Here is a 17,596-nt window from a genome sequence, read left to right as displayed (position 1 = left end):
TTTTTTTTTTTTTTTTTTTTGGTTTTTCTGGTTTTGCTCTACTTTTCTCGATGCAAGGATAGGCTTTAGAAATGTGTCATGCTTAAAAATTAATCAATTGTCATGAAAAGTGGCATTTCACCATTGATAGATATATCATTAATGTTTCTATATACAGTACTTTAAAACACAATTCAGTTAATATTTTGATGATGAACTACACCTCTTCTACATACAGAAATCAAACAAGTGATACAGGAACATAACATTTTGGTTATTGTTGGTGACATTTTGACAAACAAGCAATAATGTAACATAGCTTATCTACTAGTGCTCTTGGTTTTTGTCCTAGATAGAGCCATTAACACAATTAGCATGTGGAGAGAGGAATCAGTTCAGGAATGAAGTGCTTCCTAAGCAACAAATTTACTGGAGAAGCCCACAGATGGGGTAAAATTTTAGATTTAAAAAAAAAAAAGAAAAAGAATGAATGAATGTTCCTTTTCTGTACAGAATTGGACCCAAGCTAATTTCACAGTTCTATGAAGTTCCCTGACCCTCCCACATTTCTTACATTCAATACGGCGTCAGGTAAGCTGTGCAAAACCTTACTTTAACTGGCTGGTCGCCGTTTCGTTGCATGTGTCTTTGGTACAAAAAACAATCAAAATATAGTGTGCAAATATCTTTTGTAACTCTAAACGAAAATATCAGGTAACCCTCCCCTGATCCCCAAAGACAGAGTACCAAAAACCATAAGTAATCTATTGCAGAGCCCTCCTATATACACAGACTCTGTGGCATCACGCAACGAGAGCTTCCATTTGTTTTATGTACATTCAGAATATCTTTAAACGACTGAAATACACCACAAACCCAACAGGTGTCTCCCACCTCGCATTCACTAGCAATCTCCCTCAGTGTAAAGTAGTCCTCTCCTTGGCTGGACCTCAGGGAGTTCTGACCAATCGACAAAATTCTATCTGTCCCTCTCCCACACACACACACACACACACACACACTCACTCAGACTTACAGAAACACACACATACATAAACAAGGCACAATGAATAGAACTCTGATCAAACACTAGTATGAACACACCAAACTGTTAGCCTGGTCATCTCTACTGTACAAAAAGGGGAGCCGGTGCCGTTTTTCACTGGGAGACACTTCTATGTACAGATTCCTAGAGGAGATGGATCACTGTTCGTGTTTTCTTCATCACCACCATAATCTTCCTCACAGTCTGCTCCCAAACTGGCAAAGTGCCTGTTTCACCCAGTCCAGTTATATCCAGCACAAGGCCAAAAAGCACCAAACCACACGCGCTTCCTCTCCACATGGTCAACTACCTCCTGTTGTATAAGTCAACGTTGTCAAAATCAGCCATTAAGCTTCGTCCTGCCTGCCACAAACTTCAACCCAGCAGGATCTTTGAAATCTTAACTTTCAGCTTCTACTGCTTTTATGTTTAGAGCATTAATTTGCTTTTTGTTAACTCCTACATTTTAAGAATAGCAGAGCTGATTGGCAAACGGGGGATGGCATGAATATATTTAGGCCTTCAATACAAAATATTTCCTGCCACCCCATAACGCCTCGGAGAACGCTGCTTTTTTTTTTCTCTCCGCAGCTGTCTTGGCAAACAAAGTCGTTTCCATCGAAGTGCTTTACTCAGCGGGTCAATTTAACATCCTGGAGTTAATCTTTTGTTGCCATGTGAGGTGAATCTCTTCTAGGAAATGATAACTGGAACCTCTGATGGTGTCCGACGTGTAACAGTTCTTCCTCTGTCATCACAACCTCAAACAAATTGTGTGAAAGTATTCCAGTGGTTGCACTCGTGTGACTGTCTCTGTCTCAGCCCAGGAAGCAGACCTCCAACCGAACTGACCCAACACAATACTATGTTAAACATTTCTAAAAATCACCATTGGATTTAGGACGTGCTATTATCTATACACCTAACCATCACTTGCTTTTAGAGGCGCATTTCCCAACAGATGCTCACGATGGGTTGGGAGACAGTGACGCACTGTCTCTGCACACTGTGCAGAGACAGGAAGCTAGGGTGTATGCCCTACAGGTGCATGGCTATAAACAAGCACACATACATACACACAGGGAGTGGTATGTGTGTTTGTGTGACTAACAATGTGTATGTGCTCGGGGTTGGAGGGGCATGCAGAGGGGAGCATAGTTACAATGGGACAGCACGGTGGTAATGTTTAGTCCACTCCTCTCAGTGGACCGCGGTTTGTCTAGATTTTGGAGGTGGGGACTCGCAGGCCGACCAGTCCACCGGTGGGATCGCCGCGTCCTGTGTTCTCCAAGATCTTGTTGACAAAGTCGGATGTCTGCCCGGCAACTGGTGATGCCACTGCACACAGAGACACATACAGATACATTCAGACATTTTAGAAATTAAAAAAGCGCCTCATTTATGCAACTTAATTTTCTCAAATATGATGAGAATGTTTCTTACACAGCAGCAGAAAATATTCTTTATTATTGTCATTATCCTGCCTGTTCACACTGAGCCGCCTTGATATTAGCTGCAGTATTTTATGTTTTCTTTTTAATCCTGGAGCAAATAACTTACCAGTTTCTTTCATAAAAGTTTCATTTTGCCCTGTTTATTTACTTTGAATTATATCATATCTACTTCACCCCATCTTTTATCATCAAATATATGTGACACAGAGTGTTGCAATAATTTAATTTCTGCACTAGCTCTTTTTACTCTAAAAGTGTTTTTCTTTTCTGTAAGCTACTAATTTTATTTTTATGTATTGACTCTTGTCTAAGAAAACATTTTAAAGTTTCCCAAACAGTCAAACAATTGGCTATGGAACTTCTATTTACCGCCATAAAGTTGTGGATAAATTGTATTATTTGTTCATTATTCTTTGAGTTTTCAAATAAAAAGCTGCGAACTTTCCAGTGTTTCCATTTCAATCGGCTCAATGATAAGCAGAAGTACATGAACTAGTTGTTTAAATTAATCGTAATTTCAAGGACATTTTCAATCATCCTTCACAAGCTTTAATTGGCTCAGTGGTCGCCATTTCTCACCAAGTGTTTCCTGGATGAGCCGCTCCAGAGTGTCAGTCATGTTGGTTGGACGCGGAGAAGAGTCCTCAACTCGCACCACGATCTCCTCCTTGATGGCATTGATCACAAACAGCAGCCGATCTACAGGAAGACACGTGTCAGAGCACAGATTACACAATCAGAAGCGTGAACACAAAACACTGATTCAAAACGCATTCGTCCTCAGGTTAGGGATTTTATTCGTTATTTGTAGGTGACAAGAATACAAGCTTTTTTATTTTTAATGAACAGAAGATAAAAATTCAAATGTAAATAGATACAGGTGGGTAAAATATTATAATCTTCATTATTACTAATAGGTCTAGAGGAAACAGAAATGTAATTTGAAGAAATTAAATAAATTTGATAAGAGATCTAGTAACAAGGCATGAAAAAAATGGATGCAGAGGTTGATGAACTTGGTATAAAAACTGAAAGGTACGTAGCAACGTACCGTACTCTGTGCTGAGTCCCCAGAGCTTCACCTTGTTTGCTTCATACTGGGCCTTCTTTTTTAAACGACAAGCTCTACACAACACAACAGATGGTGGGAGAAACATGATATACTGCTGTCAAATCAGCATCTCGACTACAACTCCTGTAAACTACACTCACGTCTAAGAGATGAAACTACTATACTACTGTATGCGTGCATGTTTTACCTGGACGCCAGCTTGTTCTTCTCCTTGCGGGACCGGGGTCGTGCGGTCAGCGGCAGCTCGCTGACCGGTGTCAAGTCGCTGATCACCTTGTTCAGTTTGCGGAGCTCGGTGCCGATCTGAAGCAGCTTGCGCGGATTGGGAGTCAGATCCTCCACATCCGTGCGACGTGACTTCTTCAGCATGTACTTTCCTTCATGACAAGTGATGAAAAGAAGGCGTCAGAGAACACGCTCACATGTAATCTAATGTCTCAGCAATGTCTCCTCATCTACAGCTCTGTGCGGAGCACTGGCACTGCAAAAAGTTGGGGAATCAACTCTCATCTCGTTCTCTGCCGTCTATAATTCCCACTCAGTCTAAATCAAACAAATAGGCAGCTGCGGGTGTTGTCGCCATTTTCTTAACGTATGCTAAATAATCTGTGATCTGAATAATAAATGGATCATGAAACACTTGCTTGAACTTCTATCAGCTGAAAGACCTCTTATTTTTTCCCCTCAGTGGAGACTCCGTTTGAATTTTCCACATTATGTTAATTCTTCAGTCTTTCGCTGTTTACTGAACATTTTTCAGAGGATTTACACCTTTTTCTCACAGCAGTCAGCAGCAAACACATTTTAAACATTTTACGTTTAGTCATGGTCGATGACACCTGTCCTGGGCTGGATCTCTAACAGGCCTGGGCTCAGTAATAAAGTGAATAATCACTGTGTGTTGGAACACAGCTCCCTAGTTATGATTGAATTGTAAAATGCCACAAGCTTTAAGTGCTTTTTTTCATGTTCAAAACTGTTAATAAGTGAAAATGCAAACATGAGTCATCCTCTACATCCTCAAACAAAATTCATACTCACACAAAAGGATTAAATAAACATGGACATGAATGCGAGAAAAATGCTTTCCTGCCTGAAGAAATGGCTCATGTGCTTTTCATTTCCATTGCTTTTTTAAAAAGGTGCAGGCTTGTGCCTTTTGTGTGAGAAATGAGATACGCTCCTTTTATTTATGTCATATTTCCAATGTGTTCACTTAAACTGGAATATCACTGAAACATGCTGCTGTTGTGGAAAATCCAAACCATGACTGTCCTGCTGAAAGATTCTGTGCTTACACTAGCGTCTCCACTAAAAGGCAAATGTGACTGAAGTGATGGATGAATTTTCATGCCGAGGTCGAGCTTCTTTTCCTTTGAAGATTGTCACAAAGCTTTTGAGCAGCCATCACTGGCAAGTCTTAAAGCAAGACATATCCTGCCTGTGGATTTTGTGTATTTGTACGTGTGTTATATGTGTATGTGCGTGCGTGCGTGCGTGCGTGTTTATGTCTTTATGTATACCATGGAGAGGCCCGTTCTTCTGGTACAGGTTGCTAGGCAGCGTGTGTCTGTCCCACTCAGACGGCTTAAGCATACGTTCCTGTTTAGAGGGGGTGAGCTGCTCGCTGTACTCCCAGAAGTAGCGGCGCTTGCCTCTCTTCCGGCTGGAGACTCCTGCTGTCAGGCCTTTAATATCCTCCATCAGCTCCATGTCACAGCCTGGTGAATGTGTGAGAAAGAGACGCAGGAGAAGAGGGATGAAATTAAAGCAACACAAAGATAAAAAGAAGGAAATTAAGGGGAAACAGAGTAAGAGAGGAAGGTAATAATTAAGTTAGAGGCGCTACAATGATGAGTACCTGGCTCAGAGAAGGCGTCGCTCATGTCATCATCCTTGTCTGCTTCGTAGTCTTCATCCTCCTCCTCTTCTTCCTCCTCCTCATTCTCAGACAACTCGTGCTCGCTGCCAAAACCCTCATCGTGGTCTTCGTCATCTAGCTCCAGTCCGTCGCCTTCCTCCTCCTCCACCTCTTCCTCGTCCTCCTCTTCCTCATCCTCCTCCAGCTGGGAGTGGGCTCTGCTGGCCAGTCTGCTGCGGGTCAGGAACAGAGAGTAGTTGTGTTCCTCCTCCTTGCTCTTCTCCGTGCCCTCAACAACCAGAACGCCACCGCTTGCCCCTGCCACACTATCGCCGCTGTTCACCAGCCCAGAGGTGCTGCCCTCCAGGGCTTGGCTCGCCTCCACTAGTTGAGGCACGGTGGCAGACGGCCAGCCTATAGGCATCTCTCTCCTCCCCGTCCCCTCGGCCCTCCTCTCAAAGCTCGTCAGGCTGCCGGAGCCACTGGCAGCAGCGCCAGGAAGTCCCACCAAGGTGGCGCTAGCTGAAGTGGAAGCCTTTTCATCTTGGGGCTGGGAGAGAGGTAGAGGTGGATCTGGCCTCTCAAAATCTGTCTGGGAGGGTATGTCGGGTTGAGCTTTATGCACAGCACTCACACGGACTTTAGCCTTCCGCACAAAGTCAGAGCCATGGGAAGTTGGGGCTACCATCTTGGTTCCTCGCCCCTGGGACTTGCTTTGAGCTTGGCCATGGTCCTGGGTGAGACTGAGGTGGTTCTGGGTCTTAGCCATAGTCTCAGTGCTGGAGGGGACAGGCCTGGTGGCTTTTTGGGAGCTTTCAGGGAAGTCTGGGAGAAGACTGTGGGATGGACGAGATGAGGACGTGGAGCTCGGGGAAGGCCGTGCAGAGCCGGGGCCAAATCCTTGGCCGGGGACCAGGGGTCTCTTACTGTGACAGGGAAACTGGGAGGACTGAGGCTGAGGCTGGGGGGCAGGCAGGGTCAGGTCAGCAGGGGGGTAGAGCGCCTCACACACAGGCTGTGAATCCTCACTGTTGAGTTGAGCCAGTGTCGGGGTTCGACTAATCACTTCCTCATCCTGGTAGGGACTAGAGAAGTCATCCAATCCAAGGAAATCCACCTCTTTGGTGCCCCAGATGTCACAGCTGGCCAGCCGTGTGTATCTGTAAGCACAGAGACATGGAGGTCGATATACAGTGAAAGCTTTCATTATCTAGTAATTGTATGTGAAAAAGCTTCAATGTTACAAAAAAGTTTGCTATTGACATTTTAATTAAGTGTGATCATAGCTGATGGAAACAAATTTGTCCTTTTCTTGTAAATATGCAGCCTTGTTTCATCTTCTGAATATCTGCAGGGCACTTATTGATATGACTGAATATTTTTCTCTACTTTCTTTTGCCTGTTTGAAATTCCCAAAAATAATTTCTTGCAGAAAATTGCTGATTTTCTCTGTTTTATATCATTTTAAAATGAATATTCTTGGACAAAATAAGACATTTAAAGATTTTATCTTGGACTCTACTCTCAGAGCCGAGGTGTAAACATACTTCGGCAGAGTTAGCCAAACAGAGACTTAAAGTTAGGCCTGGTAATGCTTTTCTCCAAAGGCAGCTGCCATTTGGATCAGCAATGCCAACAGGTCACATGACAGCACTGGTCATGTAACATTCAACACCAATACAACTTGATTCAAAAATAGCTTTATTGTGAATTCACTCGTGAACATGAAGCTTAATTTATTACAGTACTTTGGATTTTTTTGTGTTCTGTGTTCACCAGCAACAAACAGTGAGTGTTTCAGTTTTCATCAGTGTCATGCATTTAGCATGTTAGCTTGCTGTAGCTAGCTAAAACTATGTTAATGCTGTCAATTTAAATTCTATCTTCCATCTTTCTCTGTACGTTCAAGTTCACAGAGTTTCAGGTGAATGCAATTTTTTCAAGTTGTCATTTGTCATCTGAATGATGCAGCTGTGCCTCAGTTCACACCTCCTAGAACAAATTTGCACCTGTTGTCACCTGTCTGTTTTTTCACCAGTAATGTTTCGCTTTGTGTTCAGTTTATGGTTTTCAACTTTTGTAACAAGAGAAGGCCATTAAACCTCTTCATACCACAAGAAACAAATACATCCCAAGGGCAAACAGAGAGCTCAGAGTCTGTCTTAGCTCTACATCTGGTAGTTATAGTTTTCACACCCACACAGACACTGTCTGATTTAATCTCTTTATGGCAATCCAGAAACACTTTCCATAACGCATCAGAGCTACTAAATAGCAGCATGGGACTAGTCTGGACAGTTGAGGTTGTAAAAGAATGACTAACTCATTAGCCGAAAGATGCAGTACTTTCCTCTGTTCCACTCAAATATGACCTCAATCAACCCCGTCAGTGGCAGATTCCCCCAACCCCACCTCCGCCTGCACTATTCCACCTCAGCTTTAATGGCCTTTAGATTTCAGAGACTGTTGTCTGCCCTCAGCTGACACTCAACATCAAAGAAGAGAATACACACACAATCCTGGCAGGATAGCTGTAAGACAGGCAGAGCATCACCTGAGATCCCAGGAATCTGTGGCAGAGCGCTGCTAGGTTCACTGGCCCTTTAAACCTCTCCCTGCCTCCGAGCAAAACCACTACCTGCTCCAAATCATCCAGTGTCGGACCAAGATGAGCAGCCGTGACAATTACCAGTCAGTGACGGTAAAAAAAAACCTTCAGGCTCCTGTTCAATCTCAAAACGTTCACAAACTATCTTCTCACCTGTTTGCAGAAAAACAAATGATTTCATATCCGTTTCATATAAACCTATAAATGGCAAACTGCTGACCGTATGCGCCATGGCTGGGAATTTGATTATTGCATTTTTTTTCTGGAGTAGAAAAGATTTTAAATGTCTTCTAAACTACCACAGCAATACTCCCAAATCACAAGCTGTTGTTTTCCAGAAGACCCAGTTCAGCTAGAGGAAGTTAGAATCAGCCTGGTTCTCTCAACTAAAGCTAACTAGTGCTAGGCTATAAACGAACTAAACCATGGTCGCATGACTTCAACGTCACCAACGGTAACCTTCCAACTTGTAATTTGATTGAGCGCTTACCTCTTCCACAAAAGCCTCTCCTCTTAGAAAGTTAATAATAGTTAACAAGAGCACAAGTATAAACACAATGAGGCTGTAAAGGGCGACTGGTGAGTAGATCAGTTTTTATCTTCAGCGTGATGATGTTTAATGTCCCCGACAACCTCTGTAGTCTCAGTTAGCCACTTGTTAGCAACACCGCAGGAGTAGTATTTACTGACATATTTTATGTTGTAGAATGAAACATGAAAATGTCTTGAGCCCGTGTCGACCACAGACCTTATTTCAAGCAACAAAAAAAACCCCACAAAAACCAAAAACACATTCAAAAAGCCATTGGCTTCCGGACAAGGGAACCTGAAGTCCTGAGCTTTGGATACACAGTCAATACTAACTCTTTCATAGGACTTGATGGCACTGAGAATAATATTGAATTTTGCCAGACAAACCATTGAGAGGATACTTTAAATAGTGCAAGCTTTACAACGTGGTACTTACCACGTGTGTATTCTAAGCAACTCAGTAATTGTTTCTTTCTCAGGGAATGCAATTTTCTGCCACTTAAGAACCAAAAAACAAGTATGCCATCTGAGTTTCATTAAATTCATCAGTATGTTTTCATGTCTCATTAACTTGCTGCTGTTTCTTTTTTTTTTAACTTGATCTAAAAATAAAATACAGCACATAAATAAATAATCCAGTACCTGGTGAGGTCTTCCCAGTAGGTGTCCCACTGTTCAAACGCTGAGCTGCTGTAGACTGTCTCACACTCGCCTAAACCCATGAGCTGATCCACACAGCCCTCCACCTCCTTTCCTCCGTCCCCGACCCCCACCACGCTGTCCCCACAGGGGCTCTGCCGGTGGGTCATGTCTCTGTCCTGCAGAAACGAAGAAAAGATGGAGGTGAGTCAAGCAGGTGGTGGGTTGAAGATGGTCTATTTTAAATTCTATTTAGTTTAGATTTTGTCGTATTAGGAGAACTTTGTGAACTTGTACAAAAACATTTAATATCACAAACCAATCAATGATTATTGCAACCATAGATTCAGTGTGACTTACTCTGACGTCCACTGAAAATTAATGTCTATAAATCTGCTTAGAAATCAAGTTTCTTTCCCATGAAAGATAAAAGTTCATTTAAAAATTGTGCAATTTGAGCAGCCATCAAAAGGACATCAGGACTGAACAGTCCAGGAAATAAACTGTTATGAACAACCTGACTTTTATCTTTTATCTGTCACAAATACAACAGTGCATGAAAAGAAAGTGGCAGCTAGGGTTGGAAATATGACAAAATACAATATACTAATCAGAGGTTACTGGGTTATAATTGGAAAATTGGATTTTTGTATGATTTGTGCATGACTTTGATGAAGTATATTAACTTATCAGGTTTTCAATTTGCTGGATAAGCCAAAAACATCATTCCCATCTGGTTATCGAGCTATAAACAGTTTCCCAACTGATTCGAGGAACTACACTGCATCAGAATCGACAGATTGACAGAGGATTTTATTCATATAGCTCGCTCCTAGCTGCAGCCAAAGATAACAGCACAATAAAAACAACAACACATCTCTTGGCCACTTCAGCGCACTGTGGAGTCAAGTTGTCCTGGTCATCTCAGTCTGTTTAAATAATGCTGAAGGCTTTGATTGCAGTTGAGATTTTTATTTCCCCTACCAGAGGAAATTCTTTTTGCAGCAGGCAGAAAAAAAACACAACTGAAGACACTGAAAGAGCTGGTATTATGCACACAATTTAGAGAAGAATAAAGGGTGTATGACAACACAAAATAAAATACTGAGCTGTGTGAGGAATCAAACTGAGAATCAATCAATCAAACTGGGAGCATTTACATTGCACATGGGATGAATGAAAACTTGAAAACCGGTTGCATCTAATTTTAAGAAACCTGTAAGTCTGACAGGTGGAGTCGATCATAACAAAATACTGCAGAAATTGTTTTATTTTTACAAAACCGTAAAAGAAGCCGTTAAGTTAACCCATATCTGTCCAAGCTGAAAGATGAAGATGGCACTGAAGATGACAAGTCATCCTCCACATTAATGTGTTACTATGGTGCAAGACTTGGCAGTGGCAGTGAATCACTTCTGTTTAGTCTACAGCAGGCAGTAAATTGAGGTGGACACCTGCAGCTGACAGCAACAGTGGTGACAGGTGAGCTGTCTGTTTAAAGCTGCCTCACATCACACGCCTGTGAGCCTGACAAATGTCACACGGCTGCTAAACAATTAGACACAGATCTCTGTTTTAAATGCCACGCAGGCAGCTTAGCTGACCTCAGGCAAATGTCTATTCAGTTTTTCAATGTAATTTAAATTCATACATTTCTCACTATCAGTCCTACTAGACTGAAAACCACTGTAAAAGTTTGAGGAATCAAAAGCTTTCTTCAAGCACAATCTTTATCAAGCACATGTTTGGAAATATTGATATGAAACATGTAAAAGTGTCTTGAGGCTCTACTTTACTGACGTATATAAGGTCCTGTTCACACCTGGCGTCGACATGCATCTTGGGTGATCCGACTACAAGTGTAAGTACGTCAGTTCACACCTGGCATTTAACTGCCTCTCCACACGCGTCCAAGTGATCTCTTGTGTCTGAACAGCGCCAAGGAGTGAATTTAATGTTAACGTCTTTCCTGTTTAATTAAATAAGAAAAATCACAAAAATTTTGTTCAATTTTAAATGTTGCAAAGTTATGTAAAACTTTTGACGGCGATATTTGTTTTGTGTTTGTGGCCCTCTATTTATTTGAATTTTAATAAGTTAAAAAATGAGCAAAACAAAAATATCTCAGTGCCACGGTTCTTTTAAATGAGCATTCTCTCTGGTGTTTGTTGGGAGCTTGTGTGCTGTGTACCATGTAACCTATTTTTTTTACTCATGCTGAGCTGAGCCGTGAGCAACTATGACCACTCAAGTGTTTTTCCTCTGCACATAATGGAAGGTCAAGCGCGTTGTTTACCTTGATGACACACTGGGGGTCTGCTGAATTAAGAGTCTGTCAGCTGCAGCTCTTCATTGATCTGTGACTGTTTCTGTTAGCACTATTCCACCCAGCAATCTATAACACTGACGCTTCACAATAAAAGGCTATCGCTGTTTGCCAGGCAAAAGCTTTTAATGTGAAGTGGCAGCAGCAGGAATTGTTCAGTTAGCATCAGCAGAGACTGACAGTGATCAGTAAACAGTAAAATAAGGCTGATATCCGACAGTGAACAGGAAGCGAAACTACAAACTACAGACATTTTGTTAGATGCTTGGGTGGAGATTGCAGAGATTTGTTCTTTTTTTGGTTCAGCGCTCAAATAAAAACAAAATCTGAGTTTAAACCACCTGCAGTTCAGCCCGGAGAACAGACAGATGCTACTTAAATGGGTAACAAACATAAGTATGCTTAGATTAATGTTTTTTGTTCCAGTCAGTGTATATAAAACCCTATAAGACACGAATATTAGCACTTAACAAGAGTCAAAATTTCCTATTTATTTATGTTTCCACCACAATAATAGGGCAAAAAAACTAAGTTGCATTTGAATACACTATTAAATATGTCATGGATGAGGAAACTGAATTTTGTTTGTTGATCACTAAACCTGAATCTACTGTTCAGATGTAACTCAGTGACAGCGTCGCAAGAGCAGCTGTGACTGATTTTTAAAAGAAGTCAGGCTCAAAGGATGGTTAACAAGGCCTGATGCCTGCCTGTGAGGTGTCTGTGTGTGTATGTGTGTGTGTGTGTGTGTGTGTGTGTGTGTGTGTGTGTAGCCACTCACCAATTCGTACATGAAATCTGGGTCAGAGCTGGTGGCAAGCAGCTCAGTGCTGGTCAGGGCCTGGTCAGCAAATGAGTAGTTCTGAAAGGCGTCCCCAAAGGGAGGCTCCATCCCACTGACGCTGGGCTACAGCACAACAGGAAGAAAAGACAATTTAAAAAAATATAATAAACATCACCACCACCAAAAGCAAAATCTGATAAAACAAATTCTTTCTTTGCCTTTCTCCTATCTCTTCTGTGCCCCTCTAGCTCAGTATTGTATTCATTATTTTTGTATGAAATGAATCCTGACTTATAATGGAACCAATATTTGTGGGTTTAATATATCCAATATATCCATATAAACGAATAATATAATAATATAAACAAGTAATCTTGATACAGATCCTTTAAATTAAGATACAAACTGGTCGGGATGTTTTACAGCTAAAAAAACAACCAAAAAAAAAGACCTATCACTGCTCTCTGGTGGACAAACTATGCAATGGCGACATTGTGCCAGATTGCAGTCAGATAAAGCTCATGTCTGCTTTGACTGAAGCAGGTTATTGTTAATAAATTTTTAAAGCACTGGAGTGATAAAAAGTTATGTTGCAGGCCACAAGGCCGCCACTGCAGTAAGATTTTGCAAAGATGGTGAGAGGACAGGAGCCGATCACACTAACATTCATTAAAACTATATGACACGGTAGCTAAAGGAGTCAGTACAAAAAAGGTGCAATCATAACTAACTAAGACACCATTGCTGAGCAATATGTCACCAGAAGTAGTATCTAATATGAATGACAATGTGATAAAGGATGAGGACATGAGAAAGAAAAGCAGAATTATTTGGAAAAGAAAAACACTGGAGGGCAAAGATTCAGGATTAAATCGGCACCGCAGAGAAAAAAAAACCTGAATACAAAATTATGTTTACACTGTAAATATTCCATCACTTTATACATATTTTTATAAAGATCCAGAGTTCACATTTCCATTCACTGTCTCACTCCCTGTTAGCTCATCTGCCCCCAGCAGCTGTTCGGATGCAGCGTCCACAGACGTTACACTGGACCAGGGTCACTCACTCGCCTCCCTCAACACATCTGAACTGTGTTTCTGTGACACCGTCTGTCTGTGTCTGGTGACTGAGAAGCTTCTTTGTTTTCTCTTTGTTCAGCGGATTTGCAGATTTTATAAAATATAATTCCCGTAGCTGTAAAATTAAAAGTCCACATCTTTATCTGTTAGGGTTTCACCACTTTATGGTTTTTCATTGATTCTGCGAGTATTCAGCTGGAAATCATCAAATTTCCAGTCTCCAAATGTGTAGGAGGAAACCTGTCTCCCTGTGTGGCAGTGACGGTTCAGTTTCCCTCCATCTGTTGTCCCTCTTACCTGAGGCATTGCCAGGCACAGCTTAAAGCTCCAGCGGGGGGAACCTCTGGGTCTCCTGTCCGGTCCCAGTGGTGTGAGGTTGTCTGATCAGCACAATAAATTACTGCTGAGGGAGACGATCGCAGAGTGCTGGTGGATGCAGCCTGCTAGGCTGGGTGGGGAGGGGGAGAGGGAGGGAGTCCGTAACTGGGCTCAACCTGGTCTGGTCTGGTCTGGTCTCTGTATGCTTTAGGGTCTGTGGTAAAAACACAGAGAGAGCACACAGCAGAAGTATTAAAAAACAAAAGAGAAGGAAACGAAGAAAGAACCCACCAGGAACATGCAGCAACGTTTTAACCACAGCTGCTGAGGTTGTTTATGAACCGTGTAACAGGTTTGCAAACAAAAGCAAGAAACTCAAAAGTATCTAATAATTAATTTAAAAAACGACATGAAAAATGACAATAACGACTGTGTGATTAACTGCTGAATCCATCGGCTGATAAACATGAAAGTATTGTCTCATTTTGATAATTGATTATTTCAGGATGAAAAGAACATCACTGGTTCCTTCGACTAAAATGTGAATATCTATATTTACATTAGTCTTCTATAAAAGTAAACTGAAACCAAAAACCAAACCAAAACCAATATTTTTCGATATTGTGAAAAATATCGTATATGACGGGAACATTCAACATTATCCAGTATCAACTGAAGTCTAGTGCAATTGATGAATCACACACTGTATTTTTTAACTGCATCATGGAGTTCACTGAAGAGAGAAGAATATCAAACAGACAAACTGCCAAAATGCTGAACCATTAGAAAGCAGAGCAGTTATAGAGTTAACAAGTCCCAGTTTATCGAAAACATTTCACTAGAGCACACATTGCATTAAACTATGCTCTAAAATTAGATACTGGATGCCCAGGGTTAAAAGTTTGTACAGTGTGTGCATATGTCAACAAGGCCCTTTTCTCCTCTGAGCATTTGTAGCTATTAATATGCCTGTGTTGTTTTCTCTTTCCTCCTTATTCCTTTCATGCTTGTAAGCTGCTTCATACTATTTTATAAGATGTTTTCTTGCGGTGTATCGTTTTAAATGCTGCCAAAAAACTGCCCTGTGGGGGCAATAAGGATCTACATAGTTTAAGTGAAGATATCAGCGTATCGATTATTTATCCCACACACATACATGAAGTCGGTTTCTCTCTCTGAACTGTACTGCAAGAGAGAGAGAGAGTAAATGAAAGCAACATGTGGTTATAAAACCAGTCTGTTTCCTTTCTGTTTGCAGATAAAAATCCAGTCCATCTTCTATAAGTTGCTGTGATTGCAGAGGATATAATAACCCATTTTCACCTGTAAGGCAGGTCATAAGGTGTGTCAGACCAGAACTGGACAGGTGAAAAATTTACAAAGACACAGTGTGGAGAAAAGCAGGTGGGAAAAATAGTGATGAAATAGTGATGGCATGGTTGCAAGCATGAGCTGCAGGAGCTAGCAGGCTAATGACAACATTTTACAAGTTGGGAAATTATAAACCTTTATATGTCATCATTTATTATCAATGTCTATTCACTGCCAGTTATACAGCATCCCTCCTTCTCTGCTGCTCGTATTATCTCTCCGTGCAGCTGCACAAACAATGTAAATGATCACTATTTCCTAAAGGAGGGGTGTGTGCCACCTTCTGTGTAACAGACACTGAAGAGGCTCGCTGTTTCACAGGGAAGCTAACTCATCTGTAAACCCTCTTCGCTGAAATGGGGAGTGAATTTCAGTTGCTAGATAGCTTATGGACTTGAGACGCTAACTGGTAATTTTTTTTGGTACAATACAGTGTCAACTGGAATTGCACTTAGTAGAGCACGAGGCCAAGGCCAAACAAGCTTATATTTTCTTACACCAAATCCAGATTATTATCAGATTCTGCACCAAACTGTACAAACTCACAGATCTCAATACCATAAATATGTCCGATTTTTTACATCAAGATCCATATATTATTTCCTGACAAATTGATGAACGCTATCTTGTGAAAAAGTGAAAAATTCCTGGAAGCACTCCTTAAACCGGATCCACACCCAATCAGAAAAATCGGTTCAGTACATTTTGCGTAATCCTGCTGACAAACAAGCAAACAAACCAACCAGAGGGGCAGAGCTCGAGCGCAGACCTCCGCCAAGGCCAGTGTCAAACATCATACACCAGACTTCATGAAATTATTAGTAAATGATCCAGATCTGCATTAACATTTAATGGTCCATGACCCATCCCTCCACCAAGTACCTTTTTGTGTAATCCTGCTGGCAAATGAATAGACACGGGTGAAACCATAACCTGCATGGTGGAGGTAATGAAAGTAAAATTAAGTAAAACTTCCCTTAACTTTTCTTTTATCCATGTGCTGGTCCTACTCAACAATAACAACAGCCAGGCCTTTGTTTGTCATATAAATAGCTTCCATATCTTTGGAGGAACACATCATGGGAAACACTGTCTGGCTGCTTCTAGAAATGCCGAACGGTTGCCTCAGGCCTCCCTCTGTTTTCTGATAGCTGCTGGAGTGGAGGCTGGACCCTCTGTCTGCGTCTCCAGAGCTGCATCTAAAGTCAACACAGCACTGGACCATGCCAGTCTACCATAATCTCATCCTTCCTCATCTGTCCCTCTTTCTCACCTCTGCTGTCACAGACTTAAGGTCTAAATATACTTTCATGTTCTGAGGCCTGTATCGTGAAGCAAGATTAGTGGGTTCGATGGGGTAGATCACTGTCATAGTTCACGTATGCTATCGGTGGAAATAATTCAGAAACCCCCTCCCCTTACACCTCTCTGACGTCATACTAGTGAGAGCTGTGGCAGACCATTTCTGTCACTTCTTCTTCACGCCATGACTGACCAGCTGTGCTGAGGTGAGAAATTATTTATACTGTTGTACTGATGATGGTTTATCACGCGACTGGCTTGCTCACATGAATACACTCAAGTCTAGATAGTTAACAGTTTCATAATACCCATAATCTGGGGGTTATGTTCAGTGAAACCAGGTAATTCAAAAGGAGCCAGATTAATGTTCTTCTGAATCCCATCTGATCAGAGCAATGAAGAAGGTGCAAGAAGTCTTACAGATTGGCCATATTAACAGGGACAAGTCCTGTGTCTCTTATTTTTATTTGATACTCAATTAGAACAATAATCAGGGGCAGACAAGGGATTAATTCCATTTTCAGAGACTATGCAGACAACCAATCTCATGTCACAAATATGACACAAACTAGGAAAAGCAACTAACAATTAAAGTTATAATCGATTACTGTGGTGACTGCTGTAATCATTTAGTCTATAAAATGACAAAAAATAGTAAAAATGACCAACCCATGTTTCAAAGAGCCCAAGGTCACTCCTTCACATGTCTTGTTTTGCCAAACCAACAGCCCAAAACCCAAAGACATTCATGTTTACAATGATATAAAACAGAGAAAAGTATCAGATATTCACAATTAAGAGGATTATACCTACTTATTATTTAGCTTTTTTTTTCTTGAAAAACAATCAATTATCCAAATAGTTGCATTTTTTTCTTTTGTTTGACTAACTGATTATTCAACTGATAGACTCAGCTCTAATATGAAGTAAGGAAACAGTGGTGTCAATGACGCTCTTGTTGCACAGGCAGAGGTGAGGCATCTGGTAATCTCTGTCTAAATGTGTAAATATTTGTCTGTATTTAAATGACCTGCACAATACTCTTCATTGTGCTTTTGTCCAATTTCTAACAATAACATACCACCCTAGAAAGTCCATTAACAAAGAGCCCACAGCATCCAGCAGCTCGTTGCTATCTCCCCAGCAGCTGCCGGAAGTTTCTGTGAGAGTAAACCACTGAGATATTTGTGATGCACACCAGTCCCACAGCAGCCATTCGCTCAG

At 41.4% G+C, this 17,596-nt stretch overlaps 1 protein-coding gene across 1 annotated transcript; it reads right to left on the bottom strand.

Annotated features, from left to right (window-relative positions):
- Window positions 1–984: 984 nt before the first annotated feature.
- crebrf (CREB3 regulatory factor) lies at window positions 985–13,889 on the bottom strand. Its single transcript, XM_022738684.1, has 9 exons — window positions 13,679–13,889; window positions 12,297–12,422; window positions 9,193–9,368; window positions 5,412–6,571; window positions 5,074–5,271; window positions 3,738–3,927; window positions 3,530–3,603; window positions 3,058–3,177; window positions 985–2,362 (listed from the first exon to the last, which is right to left on the bottom strand). Exons 1-9 carry the CDS (start codon window positions 13,685–13,687, stop codon window positions 2,244–2,246), a joined length of 2,172 nt encoding a protein of 723 aa, XP_022594405.1. The 5' UTR covers window positions 13,688–13,889; the 3' UTR covers window positions 985–2,243.
- Between the last annotated feature and the right edge of the window lie 3,707 nt (window positions 13,890–17,596).

Source organism: Seriola dumerili, unplaced genomic scaffold (genome assembly GCF_002260705.1).
Source record: "Seriola dumerili isolate Sdu_G_001 unplaced genomic scaffold, Sdu_1.0 BDQW01000040.1, whole genome shotgun sequence".
Classification (NCBI taxonomy): Eukaryota; Metazoa; Chordata; class Actinopteri; order Carangiformes; family Carangidae; genus Seriola; species Seriola dumerili.
This window is presented reverse-complemented; position numbering and strand designations above follow the sequence as displayed.

Bases quoted from the DNA above. Each gene is read 5' to 3' on its own strand.
- crebrf (XM_022738684.1), bottom strand. The intron at 6,572-9,192 runs GTACTGGATTAT...CTGTGCTTACAG, and splicing joins TACTGGGAAGACCTCACCAG to ATACACACGGCTGGCCAGCT. The intron at 2,363-3,057 runs GTGAGAAATGGC...CTCTGTGTGCAG, and splicing joins GCTCATCCAGGAAACACTTG to TGGCATCACCAGTTGCCGGG.